Here is an 18,529-nt window from a genome sequence, read left to right as displayed (position 1 = left end):
TCTGCAGCTCTGCGGCTCAGGCAAATTACTCAACGAGTCTGAGTCGCATTTTTGTGAAATGGGGATAATTCTGGCTTCCCTGCAGGTTTGTCCTAAGGGCCAGAGGTGACAGGTGTAAAGGGCTTGGCACGGATCCTACTCCTGGGAGAGAGAAGGGACACAAGACACAGCTATCATAATGCGGTGCCATAATCTTCACCAAGGGACTCCTGTGAAGTCTTGGGAACCTCACTTCTCCACTGACAACTTGCAGAGCTGGAGACAGGACACGAGGTGACCTCTCAGGATGCAGAAGGAAACACGGTCATAGCTGGAAAGCCTCAGGCTCTAACCCCACTGCTCAGCCCAGATGGGTCTCCAGCTCCTTAGTCCTTTCAGTTCTGCGGAAAACACGCCTTTGGGCCTGTGTCTCATCCTGGGACTCTGCAGTTGGCCAAATGGAAATGTCACCTTCCATTCACACAAAGTTGTCTGAAAAACACGATTTTTCAAACACATGGCTGAATTTATGAAAAACAAACAGCTGAGCCAAGGGACCTGATAAGTTCACAGTTGTGAGCTTCAGTCCAGCTTGAGGGAGAAAAAGAACTCCTTGTGTTAAGGACTTTTTTAAATGTGTATTGATTAACAGTTTTCTCCATGTTGGATGCCAAAAGAGATGTGAGCAAGAAGGACTTTTCTCCAGCTTGGCAAAGGTACTACGAAACGCTCAGGGTGACCACAGATCCACAAAACAAAGGGCCAAATTATCTGCGCACAAGGCTTGAGCTCACTTCAGGAGCACTGGAGGCGCTGGGTGTGCATCCGGCCCCCGGGACCCCAATTCCTACGGTCCCAGAATTCAGCTCAAAAGGAGGGGAGCTGCTCTGCCGCACCCTTGTTGCCTCTTCTGGGTGACCATCCTGCGGCACAGCCAATCCCATCCCATTCTCAGTTAGCCTACTGAGAACTATGAGAGTCGCCATCTGAAGCTGGGGGGATCCCGAGATGAACTCAAATTTAAAACTGAAATCCATTAAAACAGAAGGCGAGTTAAACCTCCCTGAAACGTACAATGTAGCAGCTTCCTTCAGGGCGAGGCCGGGGGCCAAGACTAATAACCTCCAGCCCATCAAGCTTAGAAGGGAAGCTGGGCAGGACAGAGGCAGGGGCTTGCCTTTTTTCTGACAGAGCTCAAAACCAACGTGACGAAAGCTCACTGGAAATTTCTATTGCCTAGCCTAAGTATTTACTTAAACTTCAAACCCAGCAATTTAGACCTAAATGTACCCAAAGAGAAAAGAGTATTGGGTTGGGGTGGAGAGTGAAAAAACATGGGGGTGGGGGGATTTCTGCCTCCACTAATCCTTCCAGCAGCAGACATGTTAACCACAATATTTATTTTAGTAAATGTAGACAGAGTGAAAAACATCACTTGCGCCTCTAATATTTCAAAGCCTTGGACTCATTTTTTAAAAAATATATATGTTACTAATGCTGTACATGAAAACTCAGATGCCTCTGCTGGCATGAGGGCCAGAGCTGACAGCCTCATTTACCAACGGAACAACACCCTGCAGATTAACAAACACGGCGCGTGTTCTCCCCAAACAACGTCCTCGCCAGCCGGCGCCCCGACCGAAAAACCGCCACTGGAAAAGAGCTGGTCCAGTCTCCAAACGTGTCAGAATTAGGGCCTTACGGCTTGAGGGCTCTCTTTCCTCCCCAGAGCCAAAATATTTCAAAAATAAACTAAACTCTTGGTCATAAAATTAACCACTACGTTTTAGTAGGATCTACACCAAAAATTAAAACTCAACACCCAGCTCCAGGACCTCGGTTTGGGCTGCTGCTTTTAGTTATGCCGATGGACGGGCTCAGACCAAGAAGGAAGGAAAAGATTTCTCCTTTCTCATCGTTTGCAACAATACTTGCCCAAAAGAAGTGGCTCAAATTCACCATAAACAATGCACCCTAAGCCCTACGTGGACTAGCCAGGTTTCTAAGGAGAAGCCTCTTCTGCATGTAGCACCAGAATTGCTCTCTGCCTCTCTGGGCAGGAGGGTGGGGCGGCTTTTGTGTGCAGGAGCGGACGCGACAGCGAACGCAGCATGACACACGGGCCCGGCTAGATTCGACGACCAGGGATACACGGCCTTCCTCTTTAAAGCACGACCCATCCTTCAGAAGTGAAGAGACCAATTAGCGAGGTGTCCCCATCCAGCCCACTTCACTCCAGGAGAGGCCACCCGTCCGACGGACCCACGTCTGCTGTCAGAGGTCCTCCCATGCCCCTCTCTACACAGCTGCTTGTCCTCCCTTCCCTGCCAACACCTTCCTTTTCCTTCCACCCTTTTCTCCTTTACTGAGCATCAAACAAAACAAAAGTAGATGTTGAGAAGGAAAAAAGCTTGGCATAAAAAGATAGTTAATCAAAAGAAAATTCTTAAAAAATGTGCCTCAGGGCATATATGGGCCCCTCAGTTAAAACAGCTATGGCTTTGTTTACTTACACGCTGCGGCTCCCTAAATCTAAAAAGAAAGCAGAGGGTTCTCTCCGAGGACAAAAATCCCACCAAGTAAACATTTTTAAACGTCCCAGGAGGAACTCAAGAATTTTCTAGAGGCAAATTCTGAGTGCCTCACAGACAGAACTACGGTCTTCCTCCAGCCTGGACATAGATCTCGTACTGGTGGCTTCCAGGCTGGACTGTCGGACTTCAGTATAACCAATTAAAAGGGGACAGCCATCAAAGTGCAGATACTACTGTCAGGCCATAAACTAGCCTTATCGGTGACAGTGGGGCACATTGCAAACTTCAAACCCATTCCTTGCTCTCAGCCGTCAGGAACTTCCTGGCTCTAATAGGCTGTAAAGGGCAGGAGCTTTGAAGGCTGTGGGATTAGGATCAGTAATAGATGGACCGAACGAGAAACCACATGCAGGTGGAACGCGCTCTATGCGTCCTGAATTAAAAACAAATCCAATTAATCCAACAGCTCTCGGCCCTAGCTGCGAGCCAGCCGAGTGCAGGTGGCCGAGGCGGGGAGCGCAGTGCCCACGGAGGAGCCCACGGGGGAGCCCACGGAAACTGCAGCGCCGGCTGGCTCGAAGGAACCGATTCGAAGCCTGGGAGGCAGCCTTTGCAGACTTTCCCAACCAAAGGGGAGGCTGTCCTTTTTTTTCGTTTTTGAAGAAGGGCACAGTATCAGAGCCGAGATAAGGGAGAAGAAAACGAATGCCTTTTAGACTGAGTTTCCATGTAAACAAACCAGCCGAGAGGGCCCGGGAGGCTGAGGTCTGTTTTCCCAAGGCTGGTGCCCTTTGATCCTAGTGATTCCTAAGCCACCAAACACTCGGGGCTACAGAGCACGTCAGGGGCTCGCTGGTGAAGGGGCCACCCCAGAACAAGAATGAGATGATGGAGAAAATGGGGGTCACGCTGCCGCAGAAATGGCATCATTGCTGACAAAGCAGGACATTTCATTTAAAACAAAGCACAGATAGTCTGGACATCCAAAATCGAGCAAGCTGAGAGCTGCTTGAAGGCCCCAACCAGGCCTTTCCTGACACCCCATTCCCCCCGCTCACCTTCTGGTGGGTTTTTATTCTGATTATTCCAGACGACCAGCAGCTTGGCTAGACTGGGCACCTTGGACACTTCGGTGATGACCCGGAAAAGGCTCTCCACTCGGTCGTAGGTGAGGACGATGGCGGTGAAGCCCTGAGACTGTGGCGGGATCAGCGGGAGGAAGAGGGGGTTGCTCACGCTACCCCACTTCTGCAAGAGAACAGACCAACGTGGGTCAGAGAAGGATCCAGCAACAACGGACCACCTCTTTCCCACCATCAACAAATCAAACAGGGGAGACGGGCGGATTTTCACCACAACCAACTCAAGAGCTAAGCAATCATCCAAAGCCTTGCCCTCAACGTCCGTGTGGACTCTGGTTAATTCGGTTGGGCTCTGGTGCCACTGAAACAGGAGCCGAGAGCTCCTGTGGCTGAGAGGAGATTTCCAGTTACACGTGGCAGATTCAACACATGCACTTATCTCCATTCCCTCCCCAAACCCACTACAATGACGGCAAAGAAACGGAACCCAGAAACCCACGATGACGATAACATGGAGGGAGACGACAGCTGAAGGGCAGCATGCACGTGCTTCTGAAAGACGGCAGGGGCTGCGGGAGCGGTGATGGCGCGGAGGGCAAGCCTGGAAACGGAAGCACCCACTGTGGGAGCCGAGGGCACAGCCAGCTCCAACTGCTGACCCCACCAAGGCCCAGGAAGTGAGCCGGGGGCGCCCTGGGAGGGGCAAGGAGGGGAGGGGGAGCCCTGGAGGACGGGCCACAAACACACGACAGGAGCGGGGACAGCCCTCTCCACCTGCCCGCTCAGCCCGAAAACCTCTCCTGCCCACCCCAGCGGGAGAAGGGGTTCATTCTCTGAGGAAACTGAAGCTCCAGACGGGGAGGCACAGCTGGCGGAACACGCGGGAGAGCATCCCCATTCCGAAGAAGGAGCCACAGCCTTCCTCCCCCTCCAGTTCCAGGCTCACTCGCCACCAGGTCCCCCGCCAGGGAGGCCCTCAGGGCCATCAGCTTGCCCTCACACAAAGCACTCCTGACCAGGTCGTTGGTGCTTCCCTCTTAATCACAAACAGAGCCTAGAGTCACAGACGTTTCAGGGACGTCTTCAGCATCAACAAGAGAAACCACAAACAGGACAACGAACTCAGAAGACAGAGAGACGACAGAAGCAGCAGAAGGAAATCAAAACAACATCAACGACAAATTACATCCTCAAAGAGAGAAGATGAAATAAGAATCAACTGCTTTTTTCTTTTTTTGAGGAAGATTAGCCCTGAGCTAACATCTGCTGCCAATCCTCCTCTTTTTGCTGAGGAAGATTAGCCCTGAGCTCACATCCGTGCCCTTCGTCCTCTGCTTTATATGTGGGATGCCTGCCATAGCATGGCTTGACAAGTGGTGCCATGTCCACACCTGGGATCTGAACCAGCGAACCCCAGGCCGCCAAAACAGAAAGTGAGAACTTAACCGCTGCACCACTGGGCCGGGCCCATAAATTGTTATTTGTATTTAAAAACATCTATCAAAAAACAGGAAAGAACTCTTGGACATTAAAAACATGATAGCTTAAATGTTTTCTTAAAAGCTGGACTGACAAAGATAATAACATATTCCAGTCTGGTGAACAACAAGATAGATGAAAAACAGGTCAGAAAAGATGAGAAAATCCAGGAGGTCCAACATCCACCTAATAGGAGGTTCCTGAAAAAGCAAACAGAATACAGAAGAAATGAAACTACCAAGGAAATTAAACAAGTTCTCAATATGGAAGAGGGAGAGAGAAATTCTCAGACTGAAAAGGCCCAATGAGTAATCGGCACATTCAATTGAAAAAACAAAACTATGACACAAAAACCACTGCCATGTCACAGCACATCCCTTCTGGATACTGGGACTAAAGAGCCTCAAGAAATAAGAAGTATGAGTCTAGGTGGTGAGCACGTGAGTTCACTGCATGAATTCTTGCAACTTCTCTGTAAGTTTGAAATTCTTTCAAAATAAAGTATAAAAAGAAATGAAGGAAATTCAATTTCTTTGCTACAATTAAAATATTAAGTAATTTCTGGGCCGGCCCCAGTGGCCTAGTGGTTAATTTCGCACGCCCCACTGCAGCAGCCTGGGTTCGGTTCCCAGGCGTGGACCTACGCCACTCGTCTGTCAGTGGCCATGCAGTGGCAGCAGCTCACAGACAAAAAGAGGAACATTGGCAGCAGATGATAGGTCAGGCGAACCTTCCTCAGCAAAAAAATATATATATATTAAGTAATTTTTAATGCAGCAATATAAGCAAAAACTTTTTTGAACTGATAATAGAAAAAGATTGTTAAAACATTCTTATATTTTTAAACAGATTTACTGAGATCTAATTCGTCTACTATACAATCCACTCATTTAAAGTATACAATGGTTTTTAGTATATTTTTAAAATATAAAGTGAAATTTGCCATTTTAACCATTTTTAAAGGCACAGTTCAGTGGCACTAACCACATTCACATTCATGTCATTAGGTGAACAGCCCAGGACCTAACTTCACCTCTGCCGGAAGGTGGCTGAGTATGGAACGTCCCACCTGTGACTCTGGCTGCTGACACTCCCCTGAGGTCTCTCAGCCTCGGGGATTCCCAAGGTCCCCATCACCGGCATCCAGATCACTGATGGACACCCGTCACCACGTACATGACAACAGCTGTCTGCCAGATGTAACAGTGTGGGACAGGAAATGTACACAAACACAGGGAATACACATGGGCGGGAACTCAAGGTGACTAAGCGGGATTCCTGGCCCCCTAATGTAATCAGGTTATCAAAGCCAAAATGTCCACACCAGGCCGTAATCGGACTTCACAACCAGGAGACACAACAGGACAGGCTGTCCTCTCAGCGCTGACCTCCTGTTTCCATGACATCACGCTCTGACATCAAGCTGTAGTCTTTACGAAGGCGCCCTCATTTGAGTATTTGCACCCAGGGTCTGATCACATTTGTAGGAACCCCTTTTAGCTTTCCACCCCAAATCTTGTCCTTCCTATCTTCCTGACTTCCACAGAAATGAAGTCAGTACGCAGCGCCATGCTGAAGTCACAGTTAACTCCCAAGGTCCACCGTCCCCCTGCCGTCACCATCCCAATACACTCACCTCCTCCCGACACACTGCTCTTATGCCTGAAAACACTTTCAATGGAAAAGAAACAGAAGACATTTAAAAGGAGTGTGTAAAATAACCTAATGTGTGATGCTGACAGAGTCAAGACTTACTGAGTACTTACTAAGCACCAGCACCATGCTTACAGGCAGTAGCCCATTTGAGCCTCAGAGCAACCCCAAAGGTAGATGAAGTTATTATTCACACTTTACAGATGATGAAACTATGGAATCAGAAATAGCGAATGATTCCCAATCATTTGCTTTGCCAGTCCACAAAGAGAGAGAGAGAAAAAGTGAATGATGTTCAAGGTTACATAACCCTAAGAGATGAAGTGGGAAACAGCCTTGGCCGTCTGACTCCGGACACCAGACGGAGGTGGTTCTCGGCCCTTCACCACGCCCTCCCGCTCCAAGCCCAGGGGAAGGCAGCACCATTTTACAGACCTTGGAAACTGGAACAGCAGGGAACTCAGAGTTCATGACTTCTAGCTCTTCCCTGAGACAAAAATACTGAAAGTTCTCTATGCTTGATAATCAAATTGGGCCAATAAGCAAGAGTCCACTCCAAAAACTATGATTTCAGAGGGCACACGGGATAAAAACACACCAAATGTATAACACTGACACAAAGGGAGCACATAAATTCACAAAGGTAAACACACCTCTAACACAGAAGGAAAAACTATTAAAACGTCAACAAAACGAGGTCTGTTCTTCGGGAGAAGCAGGGCATGCCAACAAGCTTGAATGCCTTCATGACACTAAAAGAGAGGAAAATTCGCTGAGATCCGTGAAGCTCGGTTTCAGAAGACAAATCCCATGGAAGTGAAACTGAGGCACCCCCGAAAGGCACCCCAGCTCGGATTTCGAGGCACCGCCAGGGAGAGGGAACCAGAGGCTCTGGCGGGACAACAGATCTGGTCTCGTCCCCGTGCCAGCTCCATTCGGGAAGAGGATGGTTACGGGCGGGGCAGGAGAGGAAGGAACGGCTGGGTGGGAGGCGGACAGCAACTCGTCTTGGTGGTCGATTTTTCCACACTCCCCGCTTGCAGACCAAATAGGGCTTGACAACTGGGGAGGCAGAAAAGGCAGCCTACTGGGGGACAGTGTATCAAGCAGCACCACAAGGACTGAGGTTGCGCCAACACCCTGTCATAAGATACAGACGTTGAGACGAACACAGAAGCAACATACAAGCTGCTGAGCATGAAGTTACTATGACACAGGCTCGATGCCTGCCTGTAGGACACGCCCACAGCGGTGAGGCGAACGACTTCGAAAAGTGAGTCAGCACGTCTGGGGTCAGTTTTGGAAGCAGGGGTCCTTCAACTGAATCCGGGTTCTTTCACTCACCAGCTGTGTGACCTGGACATAGTACTTCCTCTCTCTTGTGCCTCAGTTTCCCCGTCTATAAGACTGTGATGACACTACTGCTTTTCTAGGTGGTATTACTTAATGCAGTAATTACTTCATTACCATCTCTTCTGAGTTATTGTTTCTTCACAACCTAGAGGCCGGTAATAAAAGTCAGTGGGTAACATAAGTAAAGTCGCTGACACACACGAGCCTTCGATACACGGCAGCCGGCAGCCGACCTTGTCGGAGGACAGTAACTCGGGGCTCCGTGTTCTGCACGCCACCCAAGTGGGGCAGGAGCAGCCCGAGCCATCGTGAGGCCTCTGCCAGCACCAAGAACTCCCAGTGAGCCCCTTCCTGCTCTCCACCTTCACCTCACAGGCTGGGGGGTCCTGGCTGACCTGGGTGCTCCAACTGCACTTCTTCCTCTCCAGACAAACGGTTTCGACATTCACAGTTTTCTCTTTTTCCTTACTATTCTTTCTGGAAAGCTCCATGAGAGCAGGAGCCGTAACTGTTACCATGCTCAGGACCCAGCACAGTGCCTAGTGCTATGCAACAGAAACTTGTTTAAAAATGAGTAAGTTAAACCCAAATGACCTGGGTCACGCTCCTCCTGTCCTCTCTCTGTCTGGATGTGAACTGCTGATGTACATACACTTAAAGGAGCGACATTATTAGTTCTGAAATGATTTCCAATTTAGTTGTTCATTCATTTTAAAGTACTTACCAGAAATACTGGTGTGCTATGTATTCTGAAGAAGTGTAGAATTAGGCTATTTAAGAGAGTTTGAGTCTGGGCCCGGCCCTTTGTGAGTCTTGCGACGTGTAAAGCAACTTCTGAGAGTCTCAGCTTCCTTGTCTGTAAGGTGGGGAGCGTGACAGCACCTGTCTCCTCAAGTGAAGATGGCTAAGCGAGACGACGCACATAAGCACTGAGCAGACAGCTCGAAAAAGAGCTAACTCCGCGAACAGCAGTTTAAAAGAAATGCACAGACTCCAGCTCTCCCCACTTCGTGTTCTTCTCGCCTGCTGAAACAACGGGATTATCAATATAGCCATCATTCCTACCAGCGTTATCTGGGGTCCTCATTCATTCAGCCAACATTTCCCGAGCACATACGATGAGCCTAGATCACGGTTAAAGATGCGAAGATGAACAAATTCCTTCCCTTCAAAATCTGATGGGGAGGAACACCAGGTAAAAAGATAAATTACAATGCGAAGTCGCAAGTACTAAGACAAGGTATTAAAATCCTGTCGCGACACAGAGGTCCACACAATCACCTGTGTCTCCCTGCAGGAGACGAGCAGAGAGCCCTCGAGTGGTCTCAGGATGCGCAGGAGCGGGTGGCCAAAGAAGCGGGGGCGATGGGAGGAGCGCGTGCCGGATGTGCTGACGAGACAGGGCGGCCGGACGCCACCCGCTGCAGGGCTGGAGTGGAGGGTGGGGAGCAGGAGTGAGAGGGAGGGGACTCAGGCAGGGCAAAGCCAGCATGAAAACCCTTGTAGGACGGAAGTGTTTCCAGCCACATGATCAGCTTTTTGTCGATTTCTTTAGGAACCTTCCTGTCTTGAGTTGTGTTTTACTGATCAATTAACATGGCTACCCTTCTGTTCTATTTCAAAAGGCCAGAAACAGGAAATGCTGCTCTGCAACTGGGCTGCTGTGCCAATGGCTCCTTCCCCCCGAGACTGAATCACAGCTGCCTTTGGCGCACAGCGGCAGCGCGGAGAAAGGCAGCTGTAATTGGGGTGTGCGCCTCCATACAGACACTCCGCTCCACTGGGGTGAGGTCAACAAACAAACCCCAGAGGAAAGACTGACGGGAGGAGAACATTTCAACAGCGGCATTTAGTCACCTCTGAAGTACCTTTAAGAACTGACCCCCTGCTGGCGGACCAAAGAGAGTGTCTACAGTCTGGGACCTCTTGACCCCACTTTCTGCAGGAAATCAAGCAAATTTAAACCTCCATAATTTACTCAAGACTCTGACTTCTGCCAGGGAAAAGGCAAACAATGCTGGCAATTAACTCTGGTGCCTGATTAAATCTCCATCGTGGCAAGAGAGGGCATGAAACCAGGCCCCCAGCCACAGAGACCCGAGCAAAGGCCAGGCCCATCCACTGCCTCGGCGCCTTCGCAGTCTTGGCTGTCAGTGCGGCTTTCGAACACACTCAGTGCCACTTTGCTCAACGACGGGAGGAGACACCAGGAGGGGAAGTGTGCATCATTTGGACAGAGCCCTGGCAGTCAGCCAAAATGCCTGGTCCCCTCCCCCATCCTCCCACCACTCACTTCCCACTCCTACAACAAACGCTCACGGCAGAAGCTTCCCTAAGAAATCCCGACTGTGAAATTGCACACGTAAAGGTAATCCATATTGGCCAGGATAACTGTTGGCTCGCAAGGCCAGCTTTGGAAAAGTTCTTTCGCAGCACTTACTCTGGAAAGCCCTGGTGAATGAGCAGACAAGGGAGGAGAGGGGCCAGCGGGTTCAGGTTTCAGTGCCCTGGAAGAAAGGCCTTGGAGACCAGGCTTAAAGTCGACCACCAGTTCAAAGGGGTTTGCTCCTTCACGAAAGAGACTCAAACCCAAACAATTGGGCGTGCCTTTGGCAACCTCACACAAAGGAAGCTCTCGGGCCCCTGCTGCCACGCCGTTTCGCCGTTTCGCGTTCTGTCAGTTGAAAGGTCACGGTAGTTCCACACGAGCCTAACCAAAACCATTCTAGCCAAGGTCCCCGAGCGCTCAGAAAGCAGAGGAGCGAGGGCCTCTGCTAAGCATTCCGAAATGTCCTTGCTGGAACTGCTTGACGATTATACAATCAAGAGCACGGAAAATCACATTCCATCACCAACTGAAGGGCTCTCAACCCAAACCAACCAGAGTCCAGACAGGAGAAATCAAGCTCAAAGCAGGAGGATTCAACATTGAATTGCTACTTCTCACCATATCAGAGATTTTTTTTAAACGTCACTTTGTGTAACTTCATGTGACAGGACGAGAGCTAAGCAGATACTGGAGTCAACCCATATTTGCCTTAAAGGGAGGCACCCTGCCTGAGCGGACGTGAGGAGCAGGGGAGGGGAAGGGCGGGGAGGGCGGCCTGGCGCACAGGAGCCTTTGCGCCCCATCGTGAGTAGCCTCACCTATCCCCACCTTGATAGAAAGGGCAGTTTCCCCGGTTGTTTTGAAGTTATCAACCCTTACCTCAATGTGGTTTCAATTATGAATTACCAGACTAAAAGGGGGGGAAAAGCTTTGATTTATTCTTTTTTGCTCCAATTATGCATGATGTGTTTCCACTGAAGACTTTGAAAAGTATTTCATCATGCCTCTCATCCTGAAGTGGTCAAAGGGCAAAACCAAAAGCAGTTAACCCTTTCACTTCTCCTCCAGGTTCAACAGACTCCCTGTCAATGGACAGAGGGCAAGGCCTGTGAAACCAACCAAGTGACGGAAGGGTTAAGCGCCAGCACCACGTTATTAAGGTGCACAAGGGTGGTGTCCCCCGTCCGAGACGGTGAGACGATATTTATGTTAATGGTCACCGGGAGCTTTGAAAGGGCAATCAGCGATGTGGGCCCTGTTGCCTTAACCATTAACCTCTACAGCCCCAACCACTCAGCCAGCACTCGACGGGGCATGCGCTGACTTGGGGACCCAGGGAATTTAGAAACCTAACGATGTCTTCCAGCAGGTTCTTAGGTCAAGAGAGACATGAGTTGGGGACAAGTCTGAAGTCTACTTGCTGTGCTATGTCTTTAATGCATTCCAGCCCAAAAAATAACTGATTGTTCTGAAAAAGAAGAATAACACTGATGGTGAAATCTCACTGACTTCACATTAAACAGACACATGACAGATGAAGGAAATCAAAGGCTGAAAATTCCCTAGTGCTGCAGACTCAACCAAGAGTAAATTATCAACTTGAAATTCCTACAATTTATTGACAGTGATTTGCTCATAAATAAGCTTTCTCCAGGGTGGAGTTGGAACGCATTAGCCACATCTGGGGGTCCTGTGACTCTCTGACATCCAAAGAAACTGAGCCACAGAGGCCAGCCCAGGGTCACAGGAGCAGGTGACCTATTTCCACTGTCAGTCTCTGTCTCTTTCCTCTGAACGCGTTTGAGAGCCTCTCTTTTCCTTCGGTGAACTACAGTTTCTTTATGATCATCCTGCTTGTGGTTTGTTGGTATTCCTGGAGGTGAGGCCTGGTGTCATTCAACAGTTCTGGAAAATTCTCAGTTATTATCCTTTCAAAAGGGCCTCTTTCCATTCTGCCTCTCTTCTCCCTCCAGAATGCTGATTAGACATATGTTGGACCTGCCTCTGTTCCCCACAACACTTTACCATCCCTTCACATTTCCCATTTCTCTGTCTCTTTGCGCTGCATTCTGAACAATCTCTTTCAATCTGATAATCGAATTGAATTGAATCACCGTAAATCCTCACAGGTGTGTTTCTGCTGGTTCTCACTCATGATACTGCCTTATTTCTTTAGGGCTTTGGAGTTTTGGACTGTGAGTTGTTCATTTTCCTTAGACGCTTTGTTTGTAGGAATTAACTGAGACCCAGGTTGAAGAGGAGTTCCTCAGGAGAGAGTTTGTGTCCACCCATGCTGGTCTCTGTCAACACAGGGCCACTTTCAATGCGAGTCTCCTCTTAAGGTCTGTCTGGACCGCAGCTGTAGCGTGAGTTTGGACCACAAAACACTTGACGGTGGCTTAGGACTCCAGTCCTCGACTGCAAGATCAATCCAGACCTACTTTTCTTTACCCTTTCACCGAAGAAAGGGTAAGTCTTTTAGTTTCCTGGCTTCGTCCCGGAAGCTCTCGTTAGATTCTCCGACTCTTCCATTTTCCGCTCCAGAGTCCCATCCAATTCTACAGTTTAGTTTCCAGGTGATACGGCCTTACAGTAGCAGCCTCACACCAACAACGCTTTCTACAGTGCTACACCACTTACGAAATGCTTCCACATAGATTATTTCATTAATAGCTCATAATAACCCTGTGAAATAACTAATATCCCCATTTTACAGATAACGATAGCAAATTTCAAAGAGATGAGAAAGTACAAGGTCAAGCTAATAAATGGTCTTGAACTCAGGTTTGATTCCAAAATATCTTTCTCAATGGCCTTGATTAGTAATTGGTAATCAATCACTAATTGTTACACGATTCTTCTGAAGCTATTATTATCCCTGACTCCAGTCCTACGGATGACCAAACTGCTGCAAAGAGAGATTCACTAAGTTACTCAGATCATCACCAGGAAAGAAGGGATTAAAACTTGCAGTTCAGGAATTTCTGAGCTATAGTTAGCTTACTGAAGGCTCACAGGTTAAACCCATCTGAATGCCTCTTTGAAAATTCCAGTTATTATCTGAGCTTCAGCTACTTACATTTTTTCTTTAAAGAGCACTGAAATTCACATTTGGCGAGACGCCCACCCTTCTTCTATGAAGCCAAAGTACTGTCAAGAAGAGCAGGAAGGGTTGCCACTGATTGCTTTTCAGGTAGTAGAGGAAAAAGTTGACATTTCATCCTCCCTTGCTTGCAAAGGAAGCCAATCATTTATAAGCACCCTCGTCTGGCTGCGGCTTCCATCAGCGGGATGGACAGAAGCCAGTTAAAGGGCTCAACAAAAGCCATATTAAAAGAATTTGGAACGAGGAAAGAGCGGGTTCCATATGCTGATGCTTTTAATAATTCATGAGTTATATCAGTCTGCAAGTAATAAATTTCCCTAAATATATCTATGGTAAGATGGTTTAAGTCCAATGTCTAATCAATTAAATGGGTGAATACTATAACGTAGGGGCAAAAAGAGCACATCACTGATTTTACTGGTTCATGATTTGATATATTGAAAGCAACAGTTCGGCTGTTTGATAGTGCCAAAGATGTGGATTATTCTTAGAACGTGGTCTTCAAACACACAATCATCATCTCTGGATCTGTTACTTAATAAGTATACTGAAAACACTTAAAAGAAATGCTTCAGTGAAAAAACCATTAACTTATTTGGTTGAAATAAACAAGGCTGATCTATAACCCTAAGTGTTCAAGAATGTTACTGGCAGCTTGACCTACTACTTCTCATGGGGGGTAGAACAAATTCACAATTTCATCTGACTACCCCCCACTTTTACTGGGATGGTTGGAAAGAGCAGCTCCTCCTCTGGCCTGGGCGTGAAAACGTTTGCTGGCAGCCCACTGACTGCCTTTCTCACGGAGGTGAGCAATGGTGTGGAGGAAGACCTCGCTGGCTGGGTAACAGAAACTCTTGGGAAAGATTAAGTTGCAGTTTGTGGCATCCAAGCTCAAAACACCAACAGTTATGACCAAGAAAAGCAAAGCTTGTGAATAGTTTTGACCCGGCAGGAGTGTAACACCACCATGAAAGTGGATACAAAGTGGACAGGACACCCTCTAAACTGTAGTCAGTTCTCAATGTCTCTGGAATTCCAACAATGTTTGTCTACTATGTTTTATCTCTGCTTCCTCCTGAAAAAAAAAAAAAGCACGAACCCACAAGGGCAGAAAGGACAGGCAAGAAGACAACTGTGGACAGAAGATCAACACATCTGGGAGGTGAAACAGATGGAGTCTCGTGCTGTGAAACACACAGAAATGTAGGATAAAATACAACAAAAACCTTTTTAAATACACTGCTGAGGTCACAGGAAATGGGAAGTCCACAGGGACCAAAAATGAAGAGCACCCCGCCAACGAGAGCTGAAAGTGCAGGAGCTGGCTGGCACTGGGGTACCCTGGGGAGGGCGCAAGCTGTTGCTGGGCTTGGCGACGTAGGGGTTTTGAGTTTAAGTTCCATGCTGGAAGAGGGATGTGGCTTCGGGCACAGGAAGTAAGGGAGCTAGAAGTCAGACACGCACATAAAGCCAGAACTCTTTTTCTTTTTCTTCTTCTTCTTCTTTTTTTTTGCTGAGGAAGATTAGCCATGAAGCCCTGAGCTAACATCTGTGCTGTTCTTTCTTCACTTTATATGTGGGCTGTTGCCACAGCACAGCTAACGAGTGGTGGAGGTCTGCCCCTGGGATCCAAACCTATGAAACCCAGCCGCCAAAGCAGAGCACGCTGCACTTAACCACTATGCCACAGGGCCGGCCCCCCAAAGCCAGAACTCTTCAAGGCCTCACAGTCAGTGAGAAGGTGGTCCAGGAAGTCAGCCCCTAGGATACGGAGGCAACCAAAAACACTTATCTGTTTCAGCCTGAGTCTGGGTTGGGGTGCCTTCCACAGCGGCTGGCCCTCAGACAGGCCTGGGGTCTAAATGAACTCTACCCGTGTCGTAAGGAAATCTCCAACTGGGAAGTTAATGTTAAAAAGTGATTCACCTCTGCCATACCCCTGGGACATGTGCCAGAAGTAAAAACAACCAAGAGCAAACAAACAAACAAGCTCTCCCGAGAAAGAGCCCTTCCCCAGGCAGCAAAGACTTCCACAGAAAGCCACCGAAGAGGAACTCGCGTTCCAAAGTCATAAAACACACAAGGAAACAACACAACAGGAGCAACAGGCAGTGGGCAGGTGGCAGGAACAGATCTTACAAGAAAATTAAAAATTGGATAATTGGAGAAAACAAAGTAAGTGTGTCAATCAAAGCTATAAAAGAAGGAATTGAAAACATATGAATAAAAAGACACTAGGAAAAAAGACCAGGCAGAGATTTAAAACGTAATTCAACAGAGGGGCTGGCCCCGTGGCCGAGCGGTTCAGTTTGCACGCTCCGCTGCAGGCGGCCCAGTGTTTCGTTGGTTCGAATCCTGGGTGCGGACATGACACTGCTCATCAAACCATGCTGAGGCAGCGTCCCACATGCCACAACTAGAAGGACCCACAACGAAGAATATACAGCTATGTACCGGGGGGCTTTGGGGAGAAAAAGGAAAAAAATAAAATCTTAAAAAAAAAAAAAAAAGTAATTCAACAGAGCTTCTAGAAATAACCACTGAAATTTAAATTTCAATGGATAGAGAAAAAACACATTGGTCACGGCTGAAGAACACAGCAAAATAGACGTGTAAAAATTATCCAGCATGTAGTACAGAGAGTGAAAACGTGGAAAGCACAAGGGAAAAAACCTGAGAGACACAACAACAGAAGGAAAGAGGTCTAGTATATATTTAATAGGATTCCAAAAGGAAAGATAAGTGAGAATGACAGATATATAACATTCAGAACGAAAATGAGAATTTTCCAAAACTGATTAAAGACATGAATCCTCAAGTTAAAGAAGAAAAAATCACTCTCAAAAGCAGACAGAGAAAGGGAATTAGAAAATCACCATTTGGCCACTATTTTAACAATTGATTCAGGCAAGAGATTGGGAACGGACACTGAAACCAGTCGGGGAAAGTTGGAGGAGTTATGGGATATTTACATAGTTTCAAAGCATTTCTCCACAAGACACATTGAAAAAGAAAAAAATAGTAACTTTAGGCTAGAGAACCCAGCGAATCCATGGTCGAAGTTATCATCACTAGAAATGGGACAAACCGACACGGTGTGTCCTCCGACATGACACATTGAGAACACACTACTTCTGTGACATTCCTGCATTATGTGAATTTCAATAATTTGAAATTGAACCCACAATTTGATGCAAAAGCATCAGACAAAACCAAATCAAGGGACACCTTACAAAATAACTGGCATGTTCTCTTCAAAAATGTCAATGTCATGCAAGGCAGATGGAGAAATCGTTCTAGACTAACGGAGGCTAAAGAAACGTGACAACTGAAGGCTCGCATGGTCGAGGATTTTCTTTTGCTATCACGGACGTTACTAGGATAACTGGGAAAATCTAAATAATAGTATTGCATAGATGTTTATTTCCAGATGATTTTGGTAACTGTACTGTAACATTATACGAGAAGTATTTAGGGGTAAAGGTTCATCATATCTGAAAACTTCCAAATGGTTCAGGGGAAAAAATACATATATATATATATATATATATATATATATATATGTAGACAGACACACACGTATATGCACAGAGAGAGAAAAGAATACAGGAAATGGGGTATAATATTAACATTTGAGGGGTGTGGGTGAAAAGCACAGAGACTGTGCTATTTTTGGAACTGCAGAAATTATGTCAAAATAAAAAGTTAAAATAAAAAGATACAGAGAATCTCGGGTTTGTTTAAGCAATCAAGCAAAAGGCAGAGAGAGGAACACAAACGACCCGGCAAAGCAAAGAAAGTGAAACTGTCCCAGGAGGGTGATGAGAAGACACAGAGATCCAAGGTGCTAGCTGTCCAGGAAGGAGGGACCCCAAAAATAGGAATAAGGGACAGTTGGTTCCAGGATCCCGTAAACCGAGATGCACAGGCAGGCCACTCTCTCCCTCAGCCCCTTCCCCGCTGCCACCCTAGCAGGAGAAGGGAGGTTTATTCTCTGGAGAAAACGAATTAGAGCGAGTCCCCACTCAGAGACACCAGGCACCATACCCAACACAGCGGATTAAGCCATCACCTACAAAACAAAGGACGAGAACCTAACTCCTCCCCAACTCAGCTCACAAACGCTTGTGGTCCAGACTTCTTATCCATCCTCCCCCCGACTCCCAGGGGCAGAAAGACTGTTCTCTGGATCAAGGAACCAATCCAACAGAAATAACCCTGAATACCGACATTTGGCAAACAGGCCGCCGTCCTCTTAACCTAAGTAACCCCCGCCGTTGAGAAGCCTCATCCACGTACACAGCTTCAGACCAGCTTTCAGCCGCACTCTGAAAGAAGACTAGACCGCCGAGAATCATCAGGTGTTCAAAGAAAGTGCCAATATGAAAGACAGAAAATAAAGAGCTGAAAAAGCAGTTCAAAGGACACAAACAACACAGGGAGATAAAGAAAAATCAAAACAAAACCACAAATATCTTTCAGAAAAAGCGTTGTACCCTTAAAACAAGAAGAAGCAGCTTTCTAAAAAAAAGATGAATTAGAAGTCAAGAAAAAACTCTTAGAAATTAAATGTGAACAAAATTTTAAAAATCAAAAGAAACGTTAGAAGATAAAATTGAAAAATTAAGAAATTAAGAGGAAAAACTATTAAAACAAAAAGAGATGATAAATGGGACAGGAAAGATTTTAAAAAATAAGAATCAATCACATTCATCGTCTAGATAACAGAGGTTCCATAAAGAGAGAAAACAGAAAGAAAAGAATCAAAGACACAACACATGAAAACTTCTCAGAATTAGACACGAATTTCCAGCTTATCAGGATCCAAATCAATATCCAATGAACAAAAAACACTCTCCCAAAGCATATCATCATAAAATTTCAGAACATCATTTCCCAGGAAGATAAAAACGTCACATAAAGGGATCAGGAATTAGAACATCTCACTTTTTGAGATTAAAACGAGAAGCTTAGAGGACAATGAGGCAACACTTTCAAAATTCTGAAGAAA

The 18,529-nt window shown here is 46.9% G+C and overlaps 1 protein-coding gene across 2 annotated transcripts in view; it reads right to left on the bottom strand.

Moving 5' to 3' along the window:
• The window catches only part of EXT2 (exostosin glycosyltransferase 2), a 145,584-nt gene that overhangs the window by 45,663 nt on the left and 81,392 nt on the right, over nt 1-18,529 (bottom strand). For both annotated transcript variants that reach the window (XM_070564874.1, XM_070564875.1), the window contains exon 9: nt 3,572-3,761. In XM_070564874.1, coding sequence (XP_070420975.1) covers nt 3,572-3,761 — 190 coding nt within the window. The remainder of the gene's footprint in view (nt 1-3,571; nt 3,762-18,529) is intronic.

This window comes from Equus przewalskii, chromosome 11 (assembly GCF_037783145.1).
Source record: "Equus przewalskii isolate Varuska chromosome 11, EquPr2, whole genome shotgun sequence".
NCBI lineage: Eukaryota > Metazoa > Chordata > Mammalia > Perissodactyla > Equidae > Equus > Equus przewalskii.
The sequence above is the reverse complement of the archived record's forward strand: the minus strand, read 5'-3'. Positions and strand labels throughout refer to the sequence as shown.